Raw genomic sequence first — 25,896 nt, 5'->3', positions numbered from 1 at the left:
CAAAAAATAAAATAAAAATATTGTTTTAGAATAATCCTAGTAAGCATCCATCAGAGCTCTGACTTGGAGTTAGAACTCATGGCTGACGAACCCTGCAATGACGGGCAAAACATGTACCATACTTAAACTTAATATAATGACAATGTTATAGTCCTAAAGACTTTACTAGTATTGAATAGGTGGTTTCAATAAATTAATTGTTTAACATTTAACAATACAGTCAGTCAGTCAGGTACTTTAGAGTTAACCTCATGAGTTACTCTCAACCATCAACATGGTAATTAAATCTTTTCCACAATCTGACTTTTTATTCCATTTAACACCACATAGCATTGTCTCCTGTCCATCTCACAACTCTGACAAGATTTGTTTTTTTCAGTTGCTCACAGTCCTGTAACTTACTGTAACCACTCAACTGTTTTCTACAAATTTAGCCGCCTATTCAGTCATTCTTTGGTCTAGTGCATAGCCTACATTTTCGTTAGATGGTAATACAGGGTACAATAACTTAAAATTGGAAATAAGCACAGCAGTAATTACAGGTAAAACAAAACAAAACACTAATAACATTTCATGGCTACTATTAGCACACAAACTTATATTATGCCTGACCAGTATTCTGTGCACATTATTGAAAATATAACCCATTTTAACACTTATGTTAAACAGAGTATCTACAACAATAATTGACAACAGTAAAATTTAGAACTTAATAGTGAAAACAATGTTGCTAATAAATACAAGTCTCTGCATTTCGTTCGTCCATTACTATATTCATTATGCTGCATGTGATTGTTCTATGTCTACAATATATTAGAAGTGGTAGTAAAGTTTAAAGTGAATTAATGGAGAATGCTCGACTGGATGCTGAGATTAGTAAAAGGATTCAAGCTGGAAGTTGTTTCTATCATAGTGTAAGAAACATGTTATGGGACAAAGATGTGCCAACGGAAGCAAAGGGTACTATGTACAAGATGTATTATGTACCCATAACAACTTACGGAGCAGAAACTTGGACAATGACAAAGAAGGATGAGAGTCGAATACAGGCAGCCGAAATTAAGTTCTTGAGGAGTATGATACAGAAGAGTAGAAGAGACAAAATAAGGAATGAGAAAATCCGGGAAGAAATTGGAGTGGAAAAAATGAATGATAGAATAGAATATATTTAAGATGGTTTGGGCACATAAAGCGAATGAGCGACGAAAGAATGCCAAAAAAGGGGATGGAAATGCAAATCCAAGGAAGGAGAGGCCGTGGACGACCACGATTGAGATGGAAGGATACCATCCAACGCAGCATTATACAAAGAAACCTGGACTGGGATACAGTGTTGGAGGAGGAGTGGTGGAAAGACCGAAGAAAGTGGAGAGGAACCATATTTGCCCCTACCCGGCTACAGCTGGATAAAGGGAAATGATGATGATGATGATGATGAGTAAAGTTTAACATGTACAAATCTCACATAATGGACTTTATTCAATTTACATCATGTCTTTGACTATTTATTGCCAAATTCTGTCAGCTAGTCACTTTCTGCACACAATGTGTTCTTTGCAATAAAACAAGAGCAAATACCTCACCTGGTTTCTTCCTCCAGTTGCATTTGAGACATCTTCCCAAACTAACTCGTGATGTTGTCGTTCTGGTACGACACCAATCATCTCCTTCCTGATTTCTCATATTCATTGTTCTTGGCAGATAGTCGTCACAGAATGTACTCTTTCCACATGTCAACTACTACATTATTACCTTCATCAATGACTTAGAAGAATCATAGCCGAACGAGCGCATAATATTTTACGATTAACTTGTTCAAGTAAATTGAACACACAGTTTTATAACATATGAGGCGTCTAGTATCAAAACCGGGCAAGTCACAAAATTTACAAAAATGAGTTATGGTTATCAATTTGAAATAGAAGTATAGCACTATCAGGTGAAACAAGAATATGCTTTAAAATCGTCCATGTCTTCCTGTTATAGAGCACTGAATTCTCGGTCGTGCAACAGAATCGGCCAAGTCATGCAGCCAGTGAATTCAAAACCGGCCATGTCAAGGAACGAGCGACAATCTTTATGATGCAACATTATTGTCTGGAACCTTGTGTTGTTACATTAAGCAACAATGTGATAATATCAGTAGGCAAAATCGTTCCTTGTAATGTATGTTCTTTGAAGTCATAATATTTTGTATTTTGTTCTTTTGCAACACTGATTTACGTATTTGCAGGCTCCTTACCGTCATTGGCGCCAAAGCAATCCTATTTCCGGTGTGCTCGTAATTTGTCATTATTGTGTGCTGTAACGTGGATATTGTTCCGAGTGGTGAACTGAAAAATTTACTTTCATACCTTGTGCCACATAATGGAAACATCAATAAATGAAACGAAACCCCCAGAAAGAGAACAAGAGATACGTCACAGTGGAAATCACAACAACGAGACCGAGAGTGGTAAGAATAATATTTCATTTAATTTTACTACAGATTATTGAAGTTTCTTGTTTGATTCTTGAAGCAGTTAGGTTAATTTTAGGTTGATGTCTTTTCAGAAATTAGCCTCGCAGAACTGTCAAACCTAAAATATGGGTTTCTACGTTTCATTTTTCGAGATTAAAAAAGAATTCAAATGAGCACATTTGAGAAGAAAATAAGATGATCTAACTATGCATGTTTGTGTGTGTGTGTGTGTGTGTGTTCTAACTCACATTAAAAACCATAGCAGCAATAATAATAATAATAATAATAATAATAATAATAATAATAATAATAATAATAATATAGCCACAACTAAACACCAAATATGGAACGATAAACTGGGCCTACAAGCAGAAGATGCACAAGACCGAAATCTTTTCAGAGCAGCCATCAAGACTTTTGGGACTTTCCGGAACGAAAAACGGGCAACTGGTGCTAAATGGACAGAAGAACGTCGTGCTAAACACAGTGAACTAATGAAGACGATGTTGATCAAGCGAAAGATCAACAAATGCCAGAATGTAAAGTGAGGTTTATCGTGGTCCCTAGTTGGCTGATTAGCGAAGTTGAATGAATGAATAATATAGCGTCAGAAATCTTCCAGCACTGCAGTTTTATAAAACTGTAATATTAGCAAGTGAAACAGCTTTCGTTGGTCATGAGAGCTCCAACACCGTCTCTGAAGTCTGCATCAATAGTCCACGAGAAATGCCTGATATTGTATTATAAATAAGAGCAAATTGAAGACTTTCAACAACAATATTACTTAGTATGTTTGAACAGTACCTATCTTAATAATGATTCTATTAACATAAATGACTATTATTGACGATCATTTTATTTTACTGTGTTCAAGATCTAAGTAAACTATAAACTTTTAGTGAGAGAAATCCTATTTTGTATTCTCCTCAGCTTTATGATGTTCTTCTTCGTTTATTATCATCTCATTTATGCTGAAATGCTTTTTTAATTGCAATAAAGAAAAGTAATTAAAATATCAATTTATTTTCATTTAATTGCCTTTTTCCACAAGCATTTGGAATTTAAAAAGAACACAGTTTTACAAAAACAGACTGAAATTGTACAAAATTGCAACAAAAACGGCCAAGTCAAAATTTAAATTAACAAAAAAGATGGGTTAATTATAAGTTAGATTTCTCAAAACAGCGGAACTAAAATATTAAACCATTAAGGATATAACTGTGAAAAAAAATCTTTTCTGACCATCACTGCTTTGTCTCTGCAGGTTTTTCATCCATATTGAAAAATATGCCTTGAGTGAATTGGCAGGTTTTGATACTAGACGCCTCATATTTCTAATGATAAGAAGGTTAATTTTAAAAATGAACACAGTTTTAGTGAAACACACAATATTTTAGTCATATCATTTGTTTCTAATGTGTGTTTGTCAAAATCTTCTTAATTCATGTATTTTTGAGCTGAAGATGGTTTCAAGTGAACAAAAACTGGTAATTGATTATTCGATACTGTACTTTTATAGTGTTGATTGCTGGAACATCCTGTGGAATATTCTGCTAAACTAAGTAATCATCACCACAGAAATGAAAATCATCAACTATGATAAGCAGAATGTTCCGAGCTGTGAATGGAATGGCATCAGTAGATGAATAAGGCCGAGTGGAGTTTTTAAAAGTAAGAAAGACCATAAGATGAAGATAAATTTGCAATTCAAGACAAAAAATTGGGGCAAATATTCATTTATAGGAAGAGGAATTAGGGACTGGAGTAACTTTTTTAATTTCGTGTGGCTATTTCTAGCCGAGTGAAGCCCTTGTAAGGCAGACCCTCCGATGAGGGTGGGCGGCATCTGCCATGTGTATGTAACTGCGTGTTATTGTGGTGGAGGATAGTGTTATGTGTGGTGTGTGAGTTGCAGGGATGTTGGGGACAGCACAAACACCCAGCCCCCGGGCCATTGGAATTAACCAATGAAGGTTAAAATCCCCAACCTGGCCGGGAATCGAAGCCGGGACCCTTTGAACCGAAGGCCAGTACGCTGACCATTCAGCCAACGAGTCGGACACTGGAGTAACTTATCAAGGGAGATGTTTGTTTAATTTCCAACTTCTTTGAAATCATTTATGAAAAGACTAGGTAAACAACTGATAAGGAATCTGCCACCTGGGTGTCAGCCCTAAATGCAGGCCAGTGGTGAATGATTATCTTTGAAAAGTTAAAGCAACTACCCAACAGAACTGTACTTTGTTATAGTATATTCAACCTCAACTGACGATAACAACTGTCTAATCGACTTACAATTCCTCTCAACAGACAAGATAGGAATTTTCATCTAGAACTATTCCTTTCCCCTTTGCAAGAAATTCTGTTTTTGATGTTGAAATAGCATTAAAATAAAACAACTGTATAGAAATGCAGCATTAAGAATGGAACAATTCAAAGCAAAATTTCAATGGATAAATTATAAAAACTTACATTCGACTTTGCTTAACAGATATGTCGGTACTGCATTCGGGACACTCTACCACCCACGAAACGATGACGAGAACTATAGCGTACGTTGCTAGAGCTCCCACATAAACGAGGAACTGAATGAAGTATTTCTGGTTCTGTTCACCAACGCAGTTGTTTATCCTGAAAAAAAAAAAGAGAGAATAATAATAATAATAATAATAATAATAATAATAATAATAATAATAATAATAATAATAATAATGTATTCAGTCCCTTTCAAAATAATTCTTTTCCTATGTTTGCTAACTTGTTCATGGATTTTCAGAAATAGGACTAGGACTGGGAAGAGGAGACTGTGGCTTTAACGATCTCCAGCCTAGTGATTCCAATGAGATTCACGATTTGTGCCTTTGCCCTTTTCCATACGCTAGTTGCTCCAAAAATATATTGACTCTCTGGACATTTTATTCTCATGTGACTACGCGCTAGCACTTCTTTGTCAAGTGGCAGTATTTTGTTGGTTGGCGTGGTGAACAGCCTTTAGATATAGAGAAATTTTATTTTCATATGCCTGGAGTAACAGGTACACGAATCCAACGTAAATATGATAAACTGAAAAATAGTTGCTATTTCAAATATCTTGAAGTTAGAAATATGTAATTGATGCACTGGGGGCAAAAAGAGCAGACAGTTCGAAGAGCACTTTAACACATCCAAAAGTACTGGTACACGAGTTGTACAGGATGGTGAGAAACAACATGAAATGGATATGTGAGGGTTTGTCACACTGATAAATTATTTGAAAGAAAAAATTGGATATCTTGTGTCGTAATTTTATCAGCTGCTGAAGTTAGCAAGGCGGTGTTGGTAAATCTGCACAAGATCGGCTTACGAGCACCAATTGAAGAAGTCTTGTGTTGCTGTACGAGTCCATGTCCACTATTTAACGAACATTTCCGTAAACGATCGGGCTAGGAGTTGGAAGGAAGTGGCTGTGGCCTTAATTAAGGTGCAGCCCCAGCATTTGCCTGGTGTGAAAACGGGAAACCACGGAAAACCGTCTTAAGGGCTGCCGACAGTGGGATTCGAACCCACTATCTCCCGGATGCAAGCTCAGTCCCGCGCCCCTGACCGCACGGCCAATATGCATAAGCATCAGCCTTCACAAATCAGATAATGCTAAATGTATATAAACCGCATTTTACAAAAACAATATAAATATAAGTCACCACCTTATCAATACAAAATTTATTCACATTCAGCTAGTAAACATGGTCAAGACCGGTTTCGACCCCTAGGGGGTCATCTTCAGTTGACATGCATAAAAGATATATTTTACAAAAACATCACATATAATGATTAAAACTTGAATTAAGTCCAACTGATCATAAATGTTGGTATGTATGTCTTGGTACATTTGAGCTATTGTATGTGTCAATCCTAAGTTTCCCAGCATACAGTGTCAAGGTAAGTGGTTAACTAATATACATCATCCATGAAATTACATGCTATTTTTCATGTTATCACTATCTAATTTGGGTTGTACAATGTGGAATGAGATATACATACATTTGTGTAAATTAATAGTAGTAAGTTCAGTAATATACATTAAAAATTGGTTCTTAAATTACATTAATTGATTATTGATCAGTCATATGAAAATGTAGAATTATTGGTTTGGACACTTGTGATTAAAATATTAGTATGCAATACCTTGTTGGCATATATCTTAAATACTAAAGTATCAGTTTATAAAGCCTATTATTGTTATTTTATGTCTTGGAATAGGGTTGAACTTTTAGAAAACTATTTATTTTGTTGAGCATAGGCATTGGATAATCTTGTTAAATTGGACACATAACTAAAACAGTGGTGTATATATATACCTTGTTAAAAATACATTGCATACATTATTAATATGTGGTACTATATATACATTGTTTGGGTAAAATGGGGTTAACGAAGTTTTCACAACAGTATTTGATTAGTTATGATGTTCCGATATAATGGGTCCGTAAAAATATATAACTATATACATAATTGCGGTTAGATAAGTATTTGTATAATCTGCTTGCAATTTAGGTAATATTTGGTTGTAATATCTGGCGATATTTTGGGCAGCTACTGTTGTTAGAGCTATTAAGAGTCTTGAATATTATTGATGAAGCATGTTCTTCTTTTCGTGTGCCGTAATATGTTGAGTTGGTGACATTTGTAAGAACACGTTGAATGTTATGCGTCCTGGTAGGGTGCACGTTGATTTTATCGTAGAAGCATATAAGTTGTGAAAACAAAGTATCTGGAAGTATAAACAACAGTATAAACCACAAACAAGTGTATTTTTGCAAATACATTAATTTACACTAAGCAAAGATAAAGCATGTTATTTTTAAAAATCTTATTTGCAGGGCAGATAAAATGAAAAGATACCAAAGCACTTCTCAGAGAAAGATATTCCAGACATTGTTTTGTTTGATGATATGTTGGATAATTTGATTTCGATAAAATTCTACAATAATGACTGATGAAGTTGCAGCTGAAATTCTCAACAGAGAACTGCAAAATGCAGACCCTTCATTAAAAGTTATTCATGAAGAAACTGGTCCTCTAGGTGAAAACCTGAAAGATAACCCCTCACCAATGGAAAAATCAACAGGGAATTTTACAACTATCAAAGAGAATAATAATGACCACAAGGAGTCCCCCCCCCCCCCTCTCTCTCTCTCATACCACACTCCACAAAGAATTCAGCTTAAGCATCAAAGTCACTTTGGAGAGGGGGTGGTAGGGATCACTTCCCAACCAGCCTCTAGAGCAGGCCAGCACAAAATACTAAACTTTTACTACTGGGCGAGCAGACTGTGCGGTTAGAGGCGCGCGGCTGTGAGCTTGCATGCAAGAGATAGTGGGTTCGAGTCCCGCTGTCGGCAGCCCTGAAGGTGGTTTTCCGTGGTTTCCCATTTTTACACCAGGCAAATGCTGGGGCTGTACCTTACGATCTCTGCTAATACTACGTATATTCCTTACCTGTGCAAGCTGCTCTTTCTCTGATCACGCCGTTGCTGCCTCACTCATTCTACTGGTCTGCTCACCTGTCGTCTGTCTACTCAATTCATCACGTGACTCTGACGTCATCTTCTCCACGCATCGCCTTCTCCGCTCGCGTGTGTGTGTACTGGAGCTTACCTATTGGACACGTGATTGTGACTTTTCTGGAACATGCTGGCTTTCAGCTTTTCTACCTTTCTCGATGTTTCTGTACTGCTATATATTCTCACTCCGGCGCTCTAAGAATTGAGTCTGCCTTCAACTCAAGAGGGGTGGAGCACCAAAACAACTGTGCTACGTTCTATTTGTCATTACCATCTGGACTGTTATTTCTCCAAGTGATTTGGTGAGCAAGACTTATCATCATGTTATTTTGACATCAATTTTTTATAGGGCTATCTGCCCCCAGCTGAACTTTGCTTTCGCCAGCTATTTTTGATATCAAAATCATACATGCAAGACATTATTTCTGCTAGAACTTTTCAATCACGAACTGTGCTACAGACAATGTAATTTTTAAAATCAAAATATCTGCTTCCTAGGACCAATGCTACCTTCAATAATAATAATAATAATAATAATAATAATAATAATAATAATAATAATAATAACAGATCCCGCAGTATAAACACAACCGCGAAGAGAATCCTTTCCCCAGTTCGATCCCTACTTCATTTCCCCTTCCCCTTCCTTTCGCATATTTTTTCTCTTTCAGGTTTGTTTCTTTTTATTCGGCTTACGCTTTATATTTATTCATACGGTTTTTGATGCATTTCTTATTATCTATATTGTAATGTGGCACATTTTTCTTATCTTCTGAGGTTTCCTCTATACAATTCACTATCTATCAAACTCTTGTCTTCAATTTGTTATCTTGTTGTGAAATGTTTAATTATTTAGTCATTTATTGTTAAATATATCTTATTTATATTGTTAACCTTTGGTTTCTCTTGTTCCTATATACTTTTCTCTTGGCCTAGCTCCTTCTCACTGCGCGTGTCCATCGTTCAAATATTATTATTATTATTATTATTATTATTATTATTATTATTTGTGCCTCTTCTACGACTTTTATGCTTAAGCTATAAATATTAACTAATTCTATAACTATATTATCTCATCATCGTTTGTATATTACCACAACAGCTGTGTACTGCAGCAGTTGCTACCACCGCGTGGTAGCAGAGTAACTCTGGTTCGATTCCCGTCTCTTCTTTTTTATTCTTATTTTTGGTATAGTCCTTGTCTCTTGCTTGCCTTCTTACTATGGCTTACTTTTCAGACAATTTTTCTCCCTATCAATCTGACACTTCTTCTACATTTTCTCCTATTTTCGTCAATTCCTCTGCTCCAAACCCTTTTGTTGCTTATGATTTACTTTCTCAGAATTCTTCTTCGACTACAGATTCTACGTTGTCTTCTGACCTACCTTCTTCCGAAAAATCTTTACCGCCGAATGAACCATCTCTTGATTATACCGCTTTTATCCGTCCTACAAAATCCTCTATATGTCAATCGCCCCCTCCCCCTCCCAAACCTTTCTTAACCGCTTCCCCACCCCAGGCTACTCCGTCTCCACAATTTTTGTATGAATCTCCTAACCCATTTTCTACCTCTTCTCATTCACAGGCTATTAATTTCCATCTTATCAAGAAATCTTTAGACCTAGTCCCCCACCTCACTTCGACGCATCCTTACCAACTTACACTCTGGTCGTTTGCTGCTCGGAAGTTCTTAAAACTGAACCTGGCCCCATTTTCTCAATTACTTTCTCTCTTGTATTCTAAAACTTCTGGTCATTTTAGTAATTTTCTTTTACAGCACTTCTCATTGCTACGACTGGATTCAATTTTGTTCTATTTTACACAATTATTTTCTTCTCTATGAAATTCGACAGCAGTTAAGCTCTGTTTTCTTACGTCGTCATCAACGTCCTGATGAATGGACTTATGACTTTTTGGATTCTCTCACTGGCTTTGCTGATGTTCTAACTATATCTGCACACCCTCAGGAAATTATTTCTCTGGTTCGTTTTTATGCTGCTCCTCCCTTTTGGAAATTAATTAACCCTTTTTCTCTTCCCGCATCTATTTCTCACCTCTATCATATTGCTCAAATGGACACTTTCAATTCTTATAGTAATGCTTCTGTTCCCCCTCCGCTTCCAATTCTTCCCACCCACCTCCACCTCCCTCTTTCCTCCCCTCTTCTCCTTCTACTTCTTCTCGTCATCCACCCACTTCCACTCTCTCTTGTTTTCGCTGTCAAGGTTGAGGCCATATCGCTCGCTATTGTCCAACTCCCTGATCGGGAAACGCTTTCTCCCGCCGTCTGTAGGCAGCATTCGGTCTATGGGGCAAAATCTGCCACCCGCCTCTCCGTTTTTCTTACCAATGTGTCAAGCTTGATCTGCTTATATTCTTGCTGTACTTCAGAATATTCCCTCCCTTGCATTATTAGACTCTGGAGCTTCTATTTCACTTCTCAGTTCCTCTTTCTTTCAGCAATTACTTCAATTTCATCCACACCTCAATTACGTTTTTCGGACTTATTATGTACTTCTGTGTCACGTCACACTTTAAACATTCTTGGTCAACTTATTCTTACAGTAAAGATTTCTAAATTTTCATGGTCTTTTCCCTTTTACGTCGCTGAAGATCTTCCTACTCCCCTTATACTCGGCTATGATTTTTTTTCACATACTGGTTTAATTCTCCACACTCAAACCTCTTCTATTTCTTTTTATTTTGATTCTGTGATTAGCATTCCTTTGATTAACCCTTCTGATACCCCACTTCTTTACATCTTTCTCACTCGCATGTTTATGTTACTGAGTCTCAGCACGAAGTTTTAACCTCGCTACTCAATCAATTTTCTGACGTTGTTACGGAACATCTTGGTACTGTCCGCAATTATGAGGCTCATATTGATCTCTTGGATGAATCTCCCGTCAGATCTCCCCCTTATCATCTTAGTCCACCTCGTATGGAACTTCTCGAGCAACACATATCTCAGATGCTTGCTGATGGTACTATTATCCCTTCTACTTCGAATTATGCTTCACCTTCTTTTCTTGTCAATAAGCCTGATCATTCCATGCATTTTGTCATAGACAATCGTCATCTCAATAGTAAATTAAATATGATGCTAATCCCCTTCTTAAGCTGCAAAACGCTTTTCAATTTTTTGCTAATGCTAAATATTTTTCCATATTTGACTGTAATTCCGCCTTTCACCAAATTCCCTTAGATTCTGCTAGTTCTAAACTTATGGCTTTTATCACACCTAATGGTCTCTATCAATTTACTGAGCTTCCTTTTGGTCTCAATATAGGATCCCAGGTCATGCAACGCCTTGTTGACTCCCTTTTTTCTGATATTAAATACAAATATCTTTATCCGTACGTTGATGATTTATTGATTTTTTTCTCCTGCCTTTGACTCCCATATTATTCACCTCACCGATGTACTTTCTTGTCTTCATACGGCAGGTCTTACTATTAACCCTTCCAAACTTTCTCTTGCCCAAACTTCTGTTAAATTTTTAGGTCATATCATTTCTTTCCAAGGTGTTTCTGTCTATCCTGATCGTATTGCTGCTATTACTCAACTCCCCCCCCCGTAAAACCATCAAACAACTGCGTACCTTTCTTGGCATGGTTTTCTTTTATAACCGTTTTATTCCTAATTTCTCTCATATTGCTGAACCATAGCACTATCTCAAACGCAAGACTGTTAAATTTCTCTGGACTCCTATTCAACAACATGCTTTTTCTACTCTTAAATCTCTTCTTATCAAAGCCCCTATTTTGCAGTTCCCTGATTTCTCTTTACCCTTCGAAGTCCACACTGACGCCTCTGATTATGCTATTTCTGGAGTTCTTAATCAAGTTGTTGAGGGTACCCCTTTGCCTACTGCTTGTTTTAGTAAACTACTTTCCCCCACTGAACGTAATTATTCCATCTAAGAAGCCTTGGTTTTAGTGACCACCCTTGAACATTTTTCTGAGTACCTTGATCATAAAGAATTTATTGTTAAAACCGATAATCAAGCCCTTTCATGGCTTCTCTCTAATGCTCCCAAGATGGGCAAAACTGGCCGCTGGTTGCCCCGCCTTTCCTGGTTTAAATTTTCCATTAAATTCATCTCGAATACCCAGAATTGTGTTGCGGATGCTCTATCTCGTCTATTTGTTCCCTCATCCTCTGACGCTTCTTCTCCTACCAACTTCCAGCTGCTCCCCACCTCTGATTCACCGCCATTGGATAATTTAATCTGTTCATTACTTGATTTCCCATTATCTTTTCAGTCTTGCCAATCTCATCAACTTCAGGATGATTTTTGCATTCAGACAAAAGCTTTGGTTTCCGGCTCTTCCTATCGCGGTCCCTTTGTGTTTTCCAAAGGTCTGCTTCTTTTCAAACCCACCTCTAAATCTCCTGCCAGAGTTGCTGTCCCTTCTATTCTTCAACCCATGATACTTTCTTATTATCATTCTTCTCCTGCAGGAGGGCATTTCGGATTTGCCAAGACTTATGCTCGCATTGCTTTTCTTTATTTCTGGCCTAACATGCGCAAAGATATTTGTCAGTATGTTTCTACTTGTCAACCTTGTCAGTTAGCTAAACCTTTAAATTCTAGATCTGCCAGCTTACATTCTGCTCTTCCTCCTACTTCTTCAGGTCAAACATTGACCTGGTTGGACCTCTTGTGCATTCATCACATGGTAACACCTACATTTTCACTTTACTGGATGGTTTTTCTAAGTATCTGGTCCTTCATCCTTTATGCAAAATTTCTTCTTCCATTATTATTAATCTTCTCTCTAACAACATATTTCTCCTTATAGGTTTGCCCTCTAATTTAGTTTCCGACAACGCCTCTATTTTTACTTCCAAAGCTTTCTTTCAAATGTGTTTCCAACTGGGAATTAAGAAAATAAATACCTCTCCATATTATCTCCCGGCTAAAACGTTGAACGCTATCACCAAAATCTTAAAATCACTCTTTCTATTTTTCACAACTCCTACCATAAGGAATGGGATGTAAATCTTTCTGCTTTAGTCCTTGCTTTCAATTCGAGCATAAATTCTTCAACCCAACAAACACCTGCTAAACTGTTTTTGGGCCGCGATCTTCATACTCCCCTATCACTTACTTGGGACCTTCACACCCTTCTAGATTCTGATGACTCTAAATCAATTCAATCTCTTTGGACCGAAGCTCTTTCTCATCTTCGTGCTGCTCAATTACTTTCCAAGAAAACACACGACTCCTGTCATCGACCTTCTACCTTTAAACTTGGTGATATGGTTCTCTTACATTATCACCCCCAAAGTTCCGCCAGTGATCAGTTTTCTGCTAAATTACCTTCTCTGTGGATAGGCCCATTTCGCATAATTTCCCTGCCTACACCTGCTAATGCCCTTTTACAGTCCATTTCTGATTCCTTTGATGTCAAACGTGTTCATATTTTTCAGCTAAAAAAATTCCATGCTCCTGCTTCTGATAACTAATGTACATATTTTCCTTTTTTTCTTTTCTCTCTTTTCCCTCCCCACCCGTTTTTTTCCGGGGGGAAGATTTTCATCCCAGAGTGATTGTTTCCTTTCAAACATTTTTTTTTTTTTTTTTTTGCGAGGGTTTGGTATTTTGTCCTGGTACTGTTCGCTTATTTTAACATTTCATTTTTTTTTTTTTGGTCCCTTTGTTTTGGACCGTTCTCTAAAATATATATCTTGCTCATCATATTCTGGTCTCCACCACTCCATTTCGACCCCCCATGAGAGCCTAAACTGTTGTGATTATTGGGATTTGATTATTTGGACTCGGAAGACGGCGATAAATTATGTATGTAAAGGATTTATTCAATTGTTTGTTTTGGTTTTCCTCAGTATGTGAATTTTGGAATTGTTTAATTTGTTTGAAGTTGATATGATTTTGAAATTATTTGATTGTCATGGTAATTCTGGTGCATCCTGTACCACACGCGCCACATCGGCGTGGGAGATTTCCGGTTTCGTAAAGTTGCACAAATTTCGTAATTTTTCTAGAGGCTTCCTAAATGTTCCTTGTCAGCACTATTTTTTCTGCGCTCCTATTGGAGAAAATAAAAGGAAATGTGATTGGTAGGTGAAGGAAATCATCGTACGCTCATTGGCCGTGGTAATATTTCATAATTTCCGGGGAGAAGCGTTGTCGCTGGAGCCTTGCTCTGCGAGGGCGTCTTTTCTGTTTGACCACTGAAGGGAACGGTCACCTTCCAAGGCACGGGTCTTCTGGGCCCCACCATCCGGTAAGCACTGATTATTATTTTTTAACTTTTCTGGTATTCAGTTTCAGATGTAGTGTTTCATTTAATTTATCTTGCCGGAGCGTACCCGTGTTTCCTTCTGCTTCCAAATGTTATAAATATGACTTAGCCGTTTCGGTAAGTCGCCTCACTTTGTTAAGAGATAGTACCCGTTTGTTGTTTTGTAAATTAATTGTTATACGCCTTTCGAAGTATCCTTATCAGTAATATTTTTCTCGGGACTATCTCATTAATTCCGCTTCATCGTGGATTATTCATCTTTAGGTCGGGTACCCTTTCTCAGAAGTGTTTTTGAGGGGGCTACCCACCGAAGATGCTCTGCTCCATGATTACACGTAAATTATTTTTCCTTTTTAGATGTATCTCTTCACTTTAGTATAACGTTACCTTCCTTTATTTATTTCGAACTGTTTTGGGTTTTTAAAGGTAACGCCACGACAGTGGAACGTCATGTGTGATGTTCCGGTGTAAAATAAATTTAATTACTAAATGCTACCCTCATGTAAATTGTAATGGTTGTTGAAATTATGCCGTCATTATTTTAATTGTATCTTGGTTATTGCTTTATATATGAAATCGAATCTAACTTGTTAAGTAAAGTTTAGGATTACATTGACTTCGCTTCTTCAGTGTTACCAATACCTTCCACCGCCTGGATATGGTTCCCAGCCGTTTCCCGGTTATCCTTTCTTAATAGTCATGTTGGTTAAACTGTTTGTTTATTTCCTGTAATTTATGTGCTTGCAAATTTAATTTCGTACATGTTGACGTGCCTAGTGTACAGTACTTTTGGTGAAAGCATTACGGTAGCAAACATTTTCTCTTCATTAAACCTATTAATTGTAACCTTACCCTTTGGAGAGGTTGCAGTATGGTAGCAGAGCGTGGTTGCTGAAGAAGCAAAGTTGACGGTAATTCGGTGGTTATAACCTAAAATTTAATTCAAGTATTATCTCGTAGTTTCCTTTTTTTATCAACATGTCTCGTGCTATCCCAGGTCCGTTCCATTTGAGGAAGGAGGAATTAGCTTACGAACTTCGTATTCGTAAGTTGAATTCGACAGGAAAGGTTAAGGATGACACGAGCTTGTTGAAACAATCGCTAAATGAACCTGTTTTCGTCCCAGGGTTATCAACAGATGAAGTGTGCGCATCTTTGTCGATTGTCAGAGATAAAATTGTAGAATATAAAGCCATTATTATGTCATTTTGTTCTTCTAAACCGTCCGATGCACAGTTAGCACGTGCGAAAGGCCAAGTGCAGCATTACGTGGACAGGATTCGCGATCTGTTGGCGCATAATTTATCTGAAGATGAGCGATGTGAGTGCGAATCGTTGTTATTGCAGTTTTGTGATATTTTTGATAAAATTGTTGGATTGCTGGAAGGTAATTCTTTGCCTAGCTCAAGTTCTATAGTTAATGTACCCGTCCAATCTGAAACGTGTGACAGTGACACTGTATCTGTATCTACTGCTTCACCAGTTAGTGCAGTGGTCACTTGTAATGATGTTCCCGTGCAATCTTTTCCTGCTGTAGTTACCAGTGCTTCTCTGCCCGTGAATAATTATAGTGGTGCTTCCTGTACGCAAGTTGCTATGTCAACTGTTCCTTTGGGAACTGTTAATTCTACTGTGTCTTTATCTTATCCTCCGGTTGCGACCCAAGTTGTTTCTCTTCCTATTGTACAAAGATATCCCCATGTCCAAGCGTCACCTGTAGTAAATTCTTCAGGGGTGTCACAGATGTGTGAAAATGTGTCGCAAATGCGAATATCTGTGCCGGTTTCTATGCAATCTAACCTCAGTCCTAACCTCACTTTTAGTACACCTACCCTATCCCAGGAGCGTTCTAATCAAGATTTCCTTACTACTGTATTGCCTTCTTGTAACCAATCCAGTGCTGTTCAGGTACCTATTACTCCTGCTGCTTCTCAAATTTTTTCAAACTTGCCTCACCCATTAACTGCTATATTTAAGGGTGTATCTAAGTTCACCGCTAATTCGATTGACGAAGTCATAGTGTTTCTACGTTTTTTGGTTGAATTTAAAGATCAGAGTGTAGTGTATTCCTTAAGTCGTGACAATTTCTTCCAAGTCTTATATCCACATGTATCTGGAGCTCTTTCTGAGCATGTCATAAGAGCCATTTCAGAAAAGTGGACAGTTGACCAATTTCATGCACATGTGCTTGAGTTTTTTATTCCTTCCCGTGCTTTGTCTTCTTTGGTTCAGAAGCATTATTTTCGAGTACAGTATTTGAATGAAACATTGTCGGAATACATCCAGGACATTAAGTTCAATGCTCGGATCTTCATGCTAAACTATTCTGAGTCTCAAATGGTTGCTAGCATTATTGAGGGTCTTGCACCAAATTACCGGTCGTATCTTGCTCTGTCACCTCGACCCGCTACATTCGCTCAGTTGGAAGCTATTACTGTTTCTGCTGAAGGCATTAGGTATGCCGACCAGTTACGAGTCGCCTTGGCTCCTCCTCCTATGAGCATGTCTTCTCAGGTCACTAGTACCGTTTCTACTTTTTCCAAGCCACGTAATTCACGTGCATGTTATAGTTGTGGTTCTACGGATCATTTCCAGCGGAATTGTCCTAAGATTGGGCCCTTAGGCAATTCAAAACCTGTCATGGGTGGTCAACTTCAAAATTTCCAAAGGAATTGTCCTAAGATTGAGCCCTTAGGCAATTCAAATCCGAATGAGAATAGAGTTTCTCCCGCCACTAGTTCTTGCAGATATTGTGGGTCAAATAGACACTTTTCAAGACAGTGTCCTCGCAATTTTTCCGGTTCTGGGCGTTCTGGTAATAGTAATCCCAGATGACTAGCCGCCGATCCTGGTGCCAAAACTTATAGTGTACCTTCATGTTTCGTCTGTTATCGCTGTCAATTAGTTGATGATTTACCCGACCCTGTAGTCGATTATAAGCTTCAGTCAGACCCTAGTATCAATTTTCCAAAATCTTGTGGTATTTCTGCTATTCCTCCATGTAAATTACCTTACATTTGCCTAGAAGTGAACAATGAACCAGTTTGTGCTCTTGTTGATTCGGGAAGTAGCCTCACCTTGATGAGTGAAAATTTGTATAACTCTGTGAAATCTGTTTGTAAGTTCCCTGCTTTAAAACCTGTGTCTTTAACCTGCCATACAGCTAATTCTAATTCCTTGAATTTGATTGGAAGTCTGAATCTCAAAATTAGGATACGTAATTTCACATGGAAAATGCCCGTGGTAGTGGTGAAAGATTTATCTTGTCCTTTCATTCTCGGTGCAAATTTTATTGCCAAAACTGGTATGGTTTTGGATCTTCAATATAATAAATTCCAGTTTAAGTTTTCCATGAGGATCTTTAAATTGTGTAACCGTTCTCCTATCCTTCCTTATCATGTCAGTGCTGTGTCTGAGGACACAAGTGAACCAAAAGCTTTCGACTTTGATCATTTGCCTGATGATCAGGCCAACCAGCTTAGGAATCTTTGCGATAAATTTCCTGATGTGTTCACTGACAAGTTAGGTGTGACCAATGTTTTGGAATATAAAATTGAAGTAACTGACAATGTACCTGTTCGTTCTCCTCCGTACCGGTTGTCGCCTCCTAAGATGAAAGCCCTTAAGGCTATCATCGACCAAATGCTTGCTGATGGTGTAATACGTCCTTCTAAATCTGCGTACTCTTCTCCCATATTTCTAGTCCCTAAACCACAGGGTGGTTTTCGGCCTGTAATAGACTATCGAATGTTGAATAAGCGAGTTGTGCTTCAATCTGTTCCACTTCCTGACTTGCACTCTTGTTTCTCTTGGTTTGCTAATGCCAAAATTTTTACCACTTTTGATCTGAATCAGGCGTACTATCAGATACCTCTTGCTGAGGAATCCAAGCATCTTACAGCTTTTGCTACTGACTGGAACCTCTATGAATTTGAGCGCGTGCCGTTCGGACTGGCAACGGGAGCTGCTGTTTTGACTCGGCTGCTGGATAACGTGTTGTCAGATATTAAATTCAAATTCGTTTATAATTATCTTGATGATTTGGTAATTTTTAGCGAAACCTTTGAAGAACACCTTGCTCATATCAATGAAGTCCTTGAAAGGCTCCGTAAAGCAGGACTAACCCTTAAGGCTAGCAAAGTGACTTTCGCACAGCCTCAGATGTCCTTCCTAGGCCATATCGTGTCCGAGAAAGGCGTTTCGGTTGACCAATCTCGTACTGCAGCTATCCAAAATTTTCCTACTCCTAAAGATGTCAAAGCTGTCGCTAGGTTCGTTGGTATGGTCAATTTCTTCCGTAAATTTATCCCTAATTTCGCTGAAAGAGCAGCCCCATTAAATGCCTTGAGGAGAAAAGATGCTAAATTTGAGTGGGGTGATGCCCAACTTGAAGCTTTCTATGATCTGAAATCTGCTTTATGTAATGCTCCTGTGCTGGCGATGCCAGATTTTTCTAAACGTTTCATTCTCCAAACCGACGCCTCATCTACAGGTATATCTGGTGTTCTCCTTCAGGAATTTGAAGATGGACGTCGTCCTATCTCTTATGCTTCACGTAGTCTAAATCCTGCTGAACGCAACTATTCTATATATGAGTTGGAAGCCTTAGCTGTTGTTTTCTCCTTGGAGAAATTTAGAATGTATCTTGAACATCTACCTTTTGATCTTGAAACAGACAATCAGGCATTGAGTTGGGTACTGGCCAAGCCAAGAAGAACTGGTCGCCTTGCGCGTTGGGCAGTACGCATCTCAGCTTTTCAATTTGAAGCTCGTCACATTCATGGAACTCAAAATGTCATTGCCGACACTCTTAGTAGAATGTTCTACCCTGGCAGTTCTGATCCTCAATTAGAATCCGCTGATCCCTCTCCTGAACAAGTTTCGGCCTTTGTTAATGTGGTTTTGACCAATTCCCCTGTCCTTTTCAAAGATATTTCTAAACATCAGGAAGACGATCCTGAATTGAAGGGTATTATTGACAGGATTAAATCTGGTGAACAGGTCAAACCGTATGCCCTCAAAAATGGTGTTTTATGTTGTCCTGCTCGTGGGCGCAGAGACCTCAAAATTGTTGTACCTTCTAATCTAGTCCCTGCTCTTTTCAAATATTTCCATGAATCCCCTGTTGGCGGACACCTTGGTGTATTTAAAACCAGGGAGAAAATTCGTAAGCATTTTATTTGGAAATCCATGGATGGTGAAATTCGCACTATGGTTAAATCTTGCAAAACCTGTAACATCAGTAAACCCGCTCCTAATACCCGCCTTGGTCTGTTGTCATCTGAGCAAGCTTCTCGCCCAATGGAGAGACTATTTATCGACTACATTGGACCATTCCCGCGTTCACGGACCGGCCATCGTTTCATACTTGTGTGTGTTGATGCGTTCTCGCGTTTTACATGGCTGTTCCCTACTCGCATGGCTAATGCTAGTACTACTATTTCTTGCTTAAAACAGATCTTTGCTTCATTTGGACCCTGTCAATTTTTGGTGAGTGATAATGCTAGAGCTTTTACATCTGTGCAATTCTGTAATTTCTGTTTTGATCTATCTATCTCTCATGTGACTACCACACCTTATTATCCCAGGCCTAATTATGCTGAAAGAGTTAATCGGAACCTAAGATCTGCTCTTATTGCATACCATTCTTCTGACCACTCAAAGTGGGATTCTTCACTTAATTGGCTATCATTTGCTTTCAATACTGCTATTCATGAAAGTCACAAGCAAACTCCTGCTTCATTGATGCTAGCGTTCACCCCTAATTCTCCACTTTCTAATCTGTGGTCCATTAACGATCTCCTGCCTGATGTCGCTAATCCAGAAACGATCCGTGCTGCTTGGCATCGTGCGCGTAAAAATTTGAAGGTTTATTACGCTAAAGTTCAACGTAACTATAATCACGGGCGAAGACCGCACAATCTGTCTGTGGGTGACCAGGTCTATGTAAAGACTCATCCCATTAGTAGTGCTGCGGACCATGTAATAAGCAAGTTATCCCCCAGATTTCGAGGTCCCTGCACAATTTTGAAATTTTTAACCCCTGTATCATTGTTAGTCAGTGATCCTGAAAGAAAGAGGATCAGCCGTGTGCATTTATCTCAGATAAAAATTCCCTAGTTATGAGATAATACTTTAGAAACTATTTTGTTTTGGGGTAGTGATAAGGAATTAGTTGTAAGCAAATTTTTAATTAGTGCGCACAATTTTCCGGGTTTTATAGTTTATGATTTAGTTAAGTCTCTTTAGTTGTAATGGAAAGGTCATTTATGATCACGTTAGATATAATTTAGTATGTATTGTGGGGTAGAATTAAGATCTTCGTAACTAGGGATTATTGTCAAATTGTGGAATCAGGGTAAACTCCGGTAGAGTTTTTGAGTTCCTTTAAACTATTTCTTAAATTTCATCTTAAGTTATCCATAGTGCTTGCCGGAATGGGGGGGCTAAGATAGTCCCAAACCTGTGGGGGAACCTCCCAAATGAAGGTCGAGGAGACACCGGTTAGGTGCCTCCAAGCTCTTGTCCACCAGGGTGGCTTTAGCTTCATATTCCCTGTCTGCTGCGGGTAAATTTCTGTTGCAGTGGCCGGAGGGGGATACCATCCCCATTTCTGCTGTCGTGCCTAGTGGAGAGGTACATTATGTCTTGGGCCCTGCCGTTCTGCACTGCATTCCAGTGACCTGAGCCACAGATGACAATTACTGTTCTTGCCTGACAACTTGACGTCCCTAATCCAAGAGGGAACCGTCTGCATGGTGGTGACCATCATCCCATGCCAAGATTCTGAATAATTACCAGACATACTCTGACGTGGCCATTAGTGGCACGTGATATCACCTATACTTGGAAATGTCAATTTACAGCGCTGTAACCAGATATGCCAATGACGCCAGTCGTGCTAGGCTGTGCGCAGTCACCCAGTTTGAACTGTAATGTGGAGGCTGAAGACAATGGCCGCGTCGTCAGTCACATCAACAGCAAGAACTCATGGTGCTACAGTGTAAATAAAACAGAAAAACCAAGAACTCAATCCAAAAGATGTCTCTTATTTTCTGTTAAATTTTTTTTTTCAGGGAACGTTTCAATTTTGTAAAGAAAATAATTTCAGTGTGGTGTTTTACGAACATAAGAACAGAAAAAAGAAATTTTTTTTAAAATCTCTTTAGTGTATATTTTATGTGCTTTCTGTTTCAATGAACATTGTTATATGTCCTTTATTTTCAGCGTTTTTTTTTTTTAGGTGTTTTGTTATTTTCTAAACTATGCAGGAATTGGACTGCTAAAATTGTGAATAAAATTTTTATTTTTGGAGCTGTGCTCCAAATTAAAGGGGGGGAGTATGTTGTGATTATTGGGATTTGATTATTTGGACTCGGAAGACGGCGATAAATTATGTATGTAAAGGATTTATTCAATTGTTTGTTTTGGTTTTCCTCAGTATGTGAATTTTGGAATTGTTTAATTTGTTTGAAGTCGATATGATTTTGAAATTATTTGATTGTCATGGTAATTCTGGTGCATCCTGTACCACACGCGCCACATCGGCGTGGGAGATTTCCGGTTTCGTAAAGTTGCACAAATTTCGTAATTTTTCTAGAGGCTTCCTAAATGTTCCTTGTCAGCACTATTTTTTCTGCGCTCCTATTGGAGAAAATAAAAGGAAATGTGATTGGTAGGTGAAGGAAATCATCGTACGCTCATTGGCCGTGGTAATATTTCATAATTTCCGGGGAGAAGCGTTGTCGCTGGAGCCTTGCTCTGCGAGGGCGTCTTTTCTGTTTGACCACTGAAGGGAACGGTCACCTTCCAAGGCACGGGTCTTCTGGGCCCCACCATCCGGTAAGCACTGATTATTATTTTTTAACTTTTCTGGTATTCAGTTTCAGATGTAGTGTTTCATTTAATTTATCTTGCCGGAGCGTACCCGTGTTTCCTTCTGCTTCCAAATGTTATAAATATGACTTAGCCGTTTCGGTAAGTCGCCTCACTTTGTTAAGAGATAGTAACCGTTTGTTGTTTTGTAAATTAATTGTTATACGCCTTTCGAAGTATCCTTATCAGTAATATTTTTCTCGGGACTATCTCATTAATTCCGCTTCATCGTGGATTATTCATCTTTAGGTCGGGTACCCTTTCTCAGAAGTGTTTTTGAGGGGGCTACCCACCGAAGATGCTCTGCTCCATGATTACACGTAAATTATTTTTCCTTTTTAGATGTATCTCTTCACTTTAGTATAACGTTACCTTCCTTTATTTATTTCGAACTGTTTTGGGTTTTTAAAGGTAACGCCACGACAGTGGAACGTCATGTGTGATGTTCCGGTGTAAAATAAATTTAATTACTAAATGCTACCCTCATGTAAATTGTAATGGTTGTTGAAATTATGCCGTCATTATTTTAATTGTATCTTGGTTATTGCTTTATATATGAAATCGAATCTAACTTGTTAAGTAAAGTTTAGGATTACATTGACTTCGCTTCTTCAGTGTTACCAATACCTTCCACCGCCTGGATATGGTTCCCAGCCGTTTCCCGGTTATCCTTTCTTAATAGTCATGTTGGTTAAACTGTTTGTTTATTTCCTGTAATTTATGTGCTTGCAAATTTAATTTCGTACATGTTGACGTGCCTAGTGTACAGTACTTTTGGTGAAAGCATTACGGTAGCAAACATTTTCTCTTCATTAAACCTATTAATTGTAACCTTACCCTTTGGAGAGGTTGCATAAACAATTTTTCCTTTCTCTTTATTACTTTGCCCTCATGGAACTAATATGGAAACCTACGAATCCTTAACTATATATATATATATATATATATATATTCTGCTGTGCCACATACATTTTTATATTGTATACTTTATATTGTACAACTTATGTAACGTTTATATATCACTGCTCTATTTTGTGAACCTCCTCCCTCCTTATTCCCCTTTTTCTCCTTTTTGGACCAGTCCATCTCTTCACTTTCCTCACCCACCTTTCCTTCCCCCCACCCTTTTCTCCCCTCCCTTTATTTCTTCGTTTGGGTACACCATTTTCTCGCCAGTCTGCTTTCTCCTTTTAGTGCATGATCTTCGCTCTTCCAAGTTGGTGCCTCTTGTGAAGACCACCACGCTATCGTCTCTGCATCATCTCGACGCTCTGCTTTCGCCGGCATGTGGGGAATATGTTACGATCTCCGCTAATACGAGGACGGTTTAAAAAGTTCTCGGAATCACCGCTAGAGCAACGAGGTTCCCGCGCAATAATCACACGTCCTTTGTGAGTGAACACGTGGCACTCAGTGCTCTAGCTGCAGGAGTGTGGTAGTGACGACTCTTTGTTGTTCCCACGTTGTGATTTGTAGCAATGGAAAAAAACTGAGATTCGAGCAGTGATTAAATACTTTGTAAAGAAAGGTATGAAAGCAAAGGAAATTCATGCCGACTTTCAGAACACACTGGGTACTCTGCTCCTTCATTTTCAACTGTTGCCAGGTGGACCAGCGAGTTTACATTTGGTCGGGAGAGCTTGGATGATGATCCGCGTAGTGGACAGCCAAAAAGTGTTAGACCCCAGAATTTATCGCAAAAGTGCATAAAATGGTCATGGAGGATCGTCGACTGAAAATGCGGGAGATTCCTGAAGCTGTAGGGATGTCTTCTGAACGGGTATATTATATTTTAACCGAAGAATTGGGTATGAAAAAATTATCCGCAAGATGGGTGCCGCGGCTCTTGATACTGGACAATAAACGCACCAGATTGGAAATGTCCGAACAAAGTCTGGCCCGTTTTCAGTGCAACCAACAAGATTTTTTGCGCCGGTTTGTGACTACAGATGAAACTTGGATCTACTACTATACCCCAGAGACAAAACAGCAATCAAAGCAGTGGAAACATGCTGATTCACCACCACCAAAGAAAGCAAAGGCTGTGTGTTCGGCCGCAAAGGTCATGGCCTCAGTTTTCTGGGATGCAAAAGGCATTCTCCTGATAGATTATCTTCCTACTGGCCAAACAATTACGGGCCAATACTATGCAAACCTCCTAGACCAACTACAGGAAAAGATATGCGAAACAAGGCCTGGTTTGGCAAGGAAAAAGGTCCTCTTTCATCAGGACAACGCTCCGCCGCACACAAGTGTTATTGACATGGCAAAACTTCATGAACTGGGGAACGAATTGTTGCCACATCCACCTTATTCACCTGATTTGGCATCATCAGACGTTCATCTATTCCCCAAGCTGAAAATTTTCCTCGGTGGACGGAGATTTTCTACAAGGGAAGAACTGACAGCCGAATTGGAGACGTATTTTGCAGGCCTGGAGGAATCAAATTTTCAAGATGGGATCAAGGCATTGGAACATCGCTGGACCAAATGCATTAGTGTACAGGGAGACTATGTTGAAAAATAAAAGCAGTTCCACCGAGGTAAGATACTTAATTCTAGTACATTCCGAGAACTTTTCAAACCACCTACGTACTACGTATATTCCCTACCAGTGAATGCTGCTCTTTCCCCGATCACGCCGTTGCTGCCTCACTCATTCTACTGGTCTGCTCACCTGTCGTCTGTCTACTCAATTCATCACGTGACTCTGGCGTCATCTAGACTCGCCAATCAAAACCTCTTGTTATTTTCTCCAACATAAAGGTTTATCGAGGATTTTCCATCTTACGAAACTCTTAAAGACTTAGAACATCTTTCTAGAATCGACGTTTCACATTATTAAAGACGTAGAATGTCTTTCTAGAATAGAAATTTCACAATATTACAAAATATCACACAACAATAATGAAAACAACACTTTACAACTTTCAGTGTTACATTTCCAAATGACTGTCTTCTATAAGTCCAGATGTTTCTTTCTCTACCAAACTGTCCAAATACTACATATTTTTCTCTTTTCTTTCCTTACGAAACCTGTGTCAACCTTGGCTCTGGGTACATGTTTCAGTTTATAAGCTTTACTTTCGTATCTTTTATTTTCCATATTTTTATTTCTTTTGTTTTCACTATTTTTTGTACTTTCATTTTTGCTATCACTACTGTATGCTCTCCATCAAAAGCTACATCCAGCAAGGCTGTTACATCTAACAACTGTCTACGATTTGCTTTTTCCATCAAGAAGTAATCTGTTACTGTCTTTGTCCTTCTGTTTCGCGATCCAAATTTTTGTAATCGTTCTACTCTTCTTCCTGAGCCACTTATTGCCAATGCTTAATCACTTTTTCACACAACAATCCACCAACTTCTCTCCCTCTTCATTCCTCTTTCCATATCCGAAGGTTCCAGTTACTTCCTCCATTCCTTTTCTGTCGCACCCCACCGTTGCATTGATGTCTCCCGTGATAGTCACTTCCACTACCTTTATTTCTCCAGTGTTATTTCTCCTTTGCATCCAGTCAAACTTACATACATACTCATCTAAGATCTTGTTGGTTATTATCCCCACTCCATTCGTTGCGTTATGTCCTCTACTCCAGTAGAGAATATATCCCTTCCTCAGCTTCTTCACTTCCTATCATAGCTATATTCTCCTTCACCATGAAATCAATCACCTCTTCCGACTTTCCAGTCAGTGACACGAGGTTAATTATTACCACCTTCACAGTTCCCCCAGCGTAAGAACTGC

The 25,896-nt window shown here is 38.7% G+C and overlaps 1 protein-coding gene across 1 annotated transcript in view; it reads right to left on the bottom strand.

Annotated features, from left to right (window-relative positions):
• Dnz1 (DNZDHHC/NEW1 zinc finger protein 11) overlaps window positions 1-25,896 on the bottom strand; it is a 114,169-nt gene that overhangs the window by 44,828 nt on the left and 43,445 nt on the right. The window contains exon 4 of the mRNA XM_067153547.2: window positions 4,934-5,092. Coding sequence (XP_067009648.1) covers window positions 4,934-5,092 — 159 coding nt within the window. The remainder of the gene's footprint in view (window positions 1-4,933; window positions 5,093-25,896) is intronic.

Source organism: Anabrus simplex, chromosome 9 (genome assembly GCF_040414725.1).
Source record: "Anabrus simplex isolate iqAnaSimp1 chromosome 9, ASM4041472v1, whole genome shotgun sequence".
Lineage (NCBI taxonomy): Eukaryota > Metazoa > Arthropoda > Insecta > Orthoptera > Tettigoniidae > Anabrus > Anabrus simplex.
This window is presented reverse-complemented; position numbering and strand designations above follow the sequence as displayed.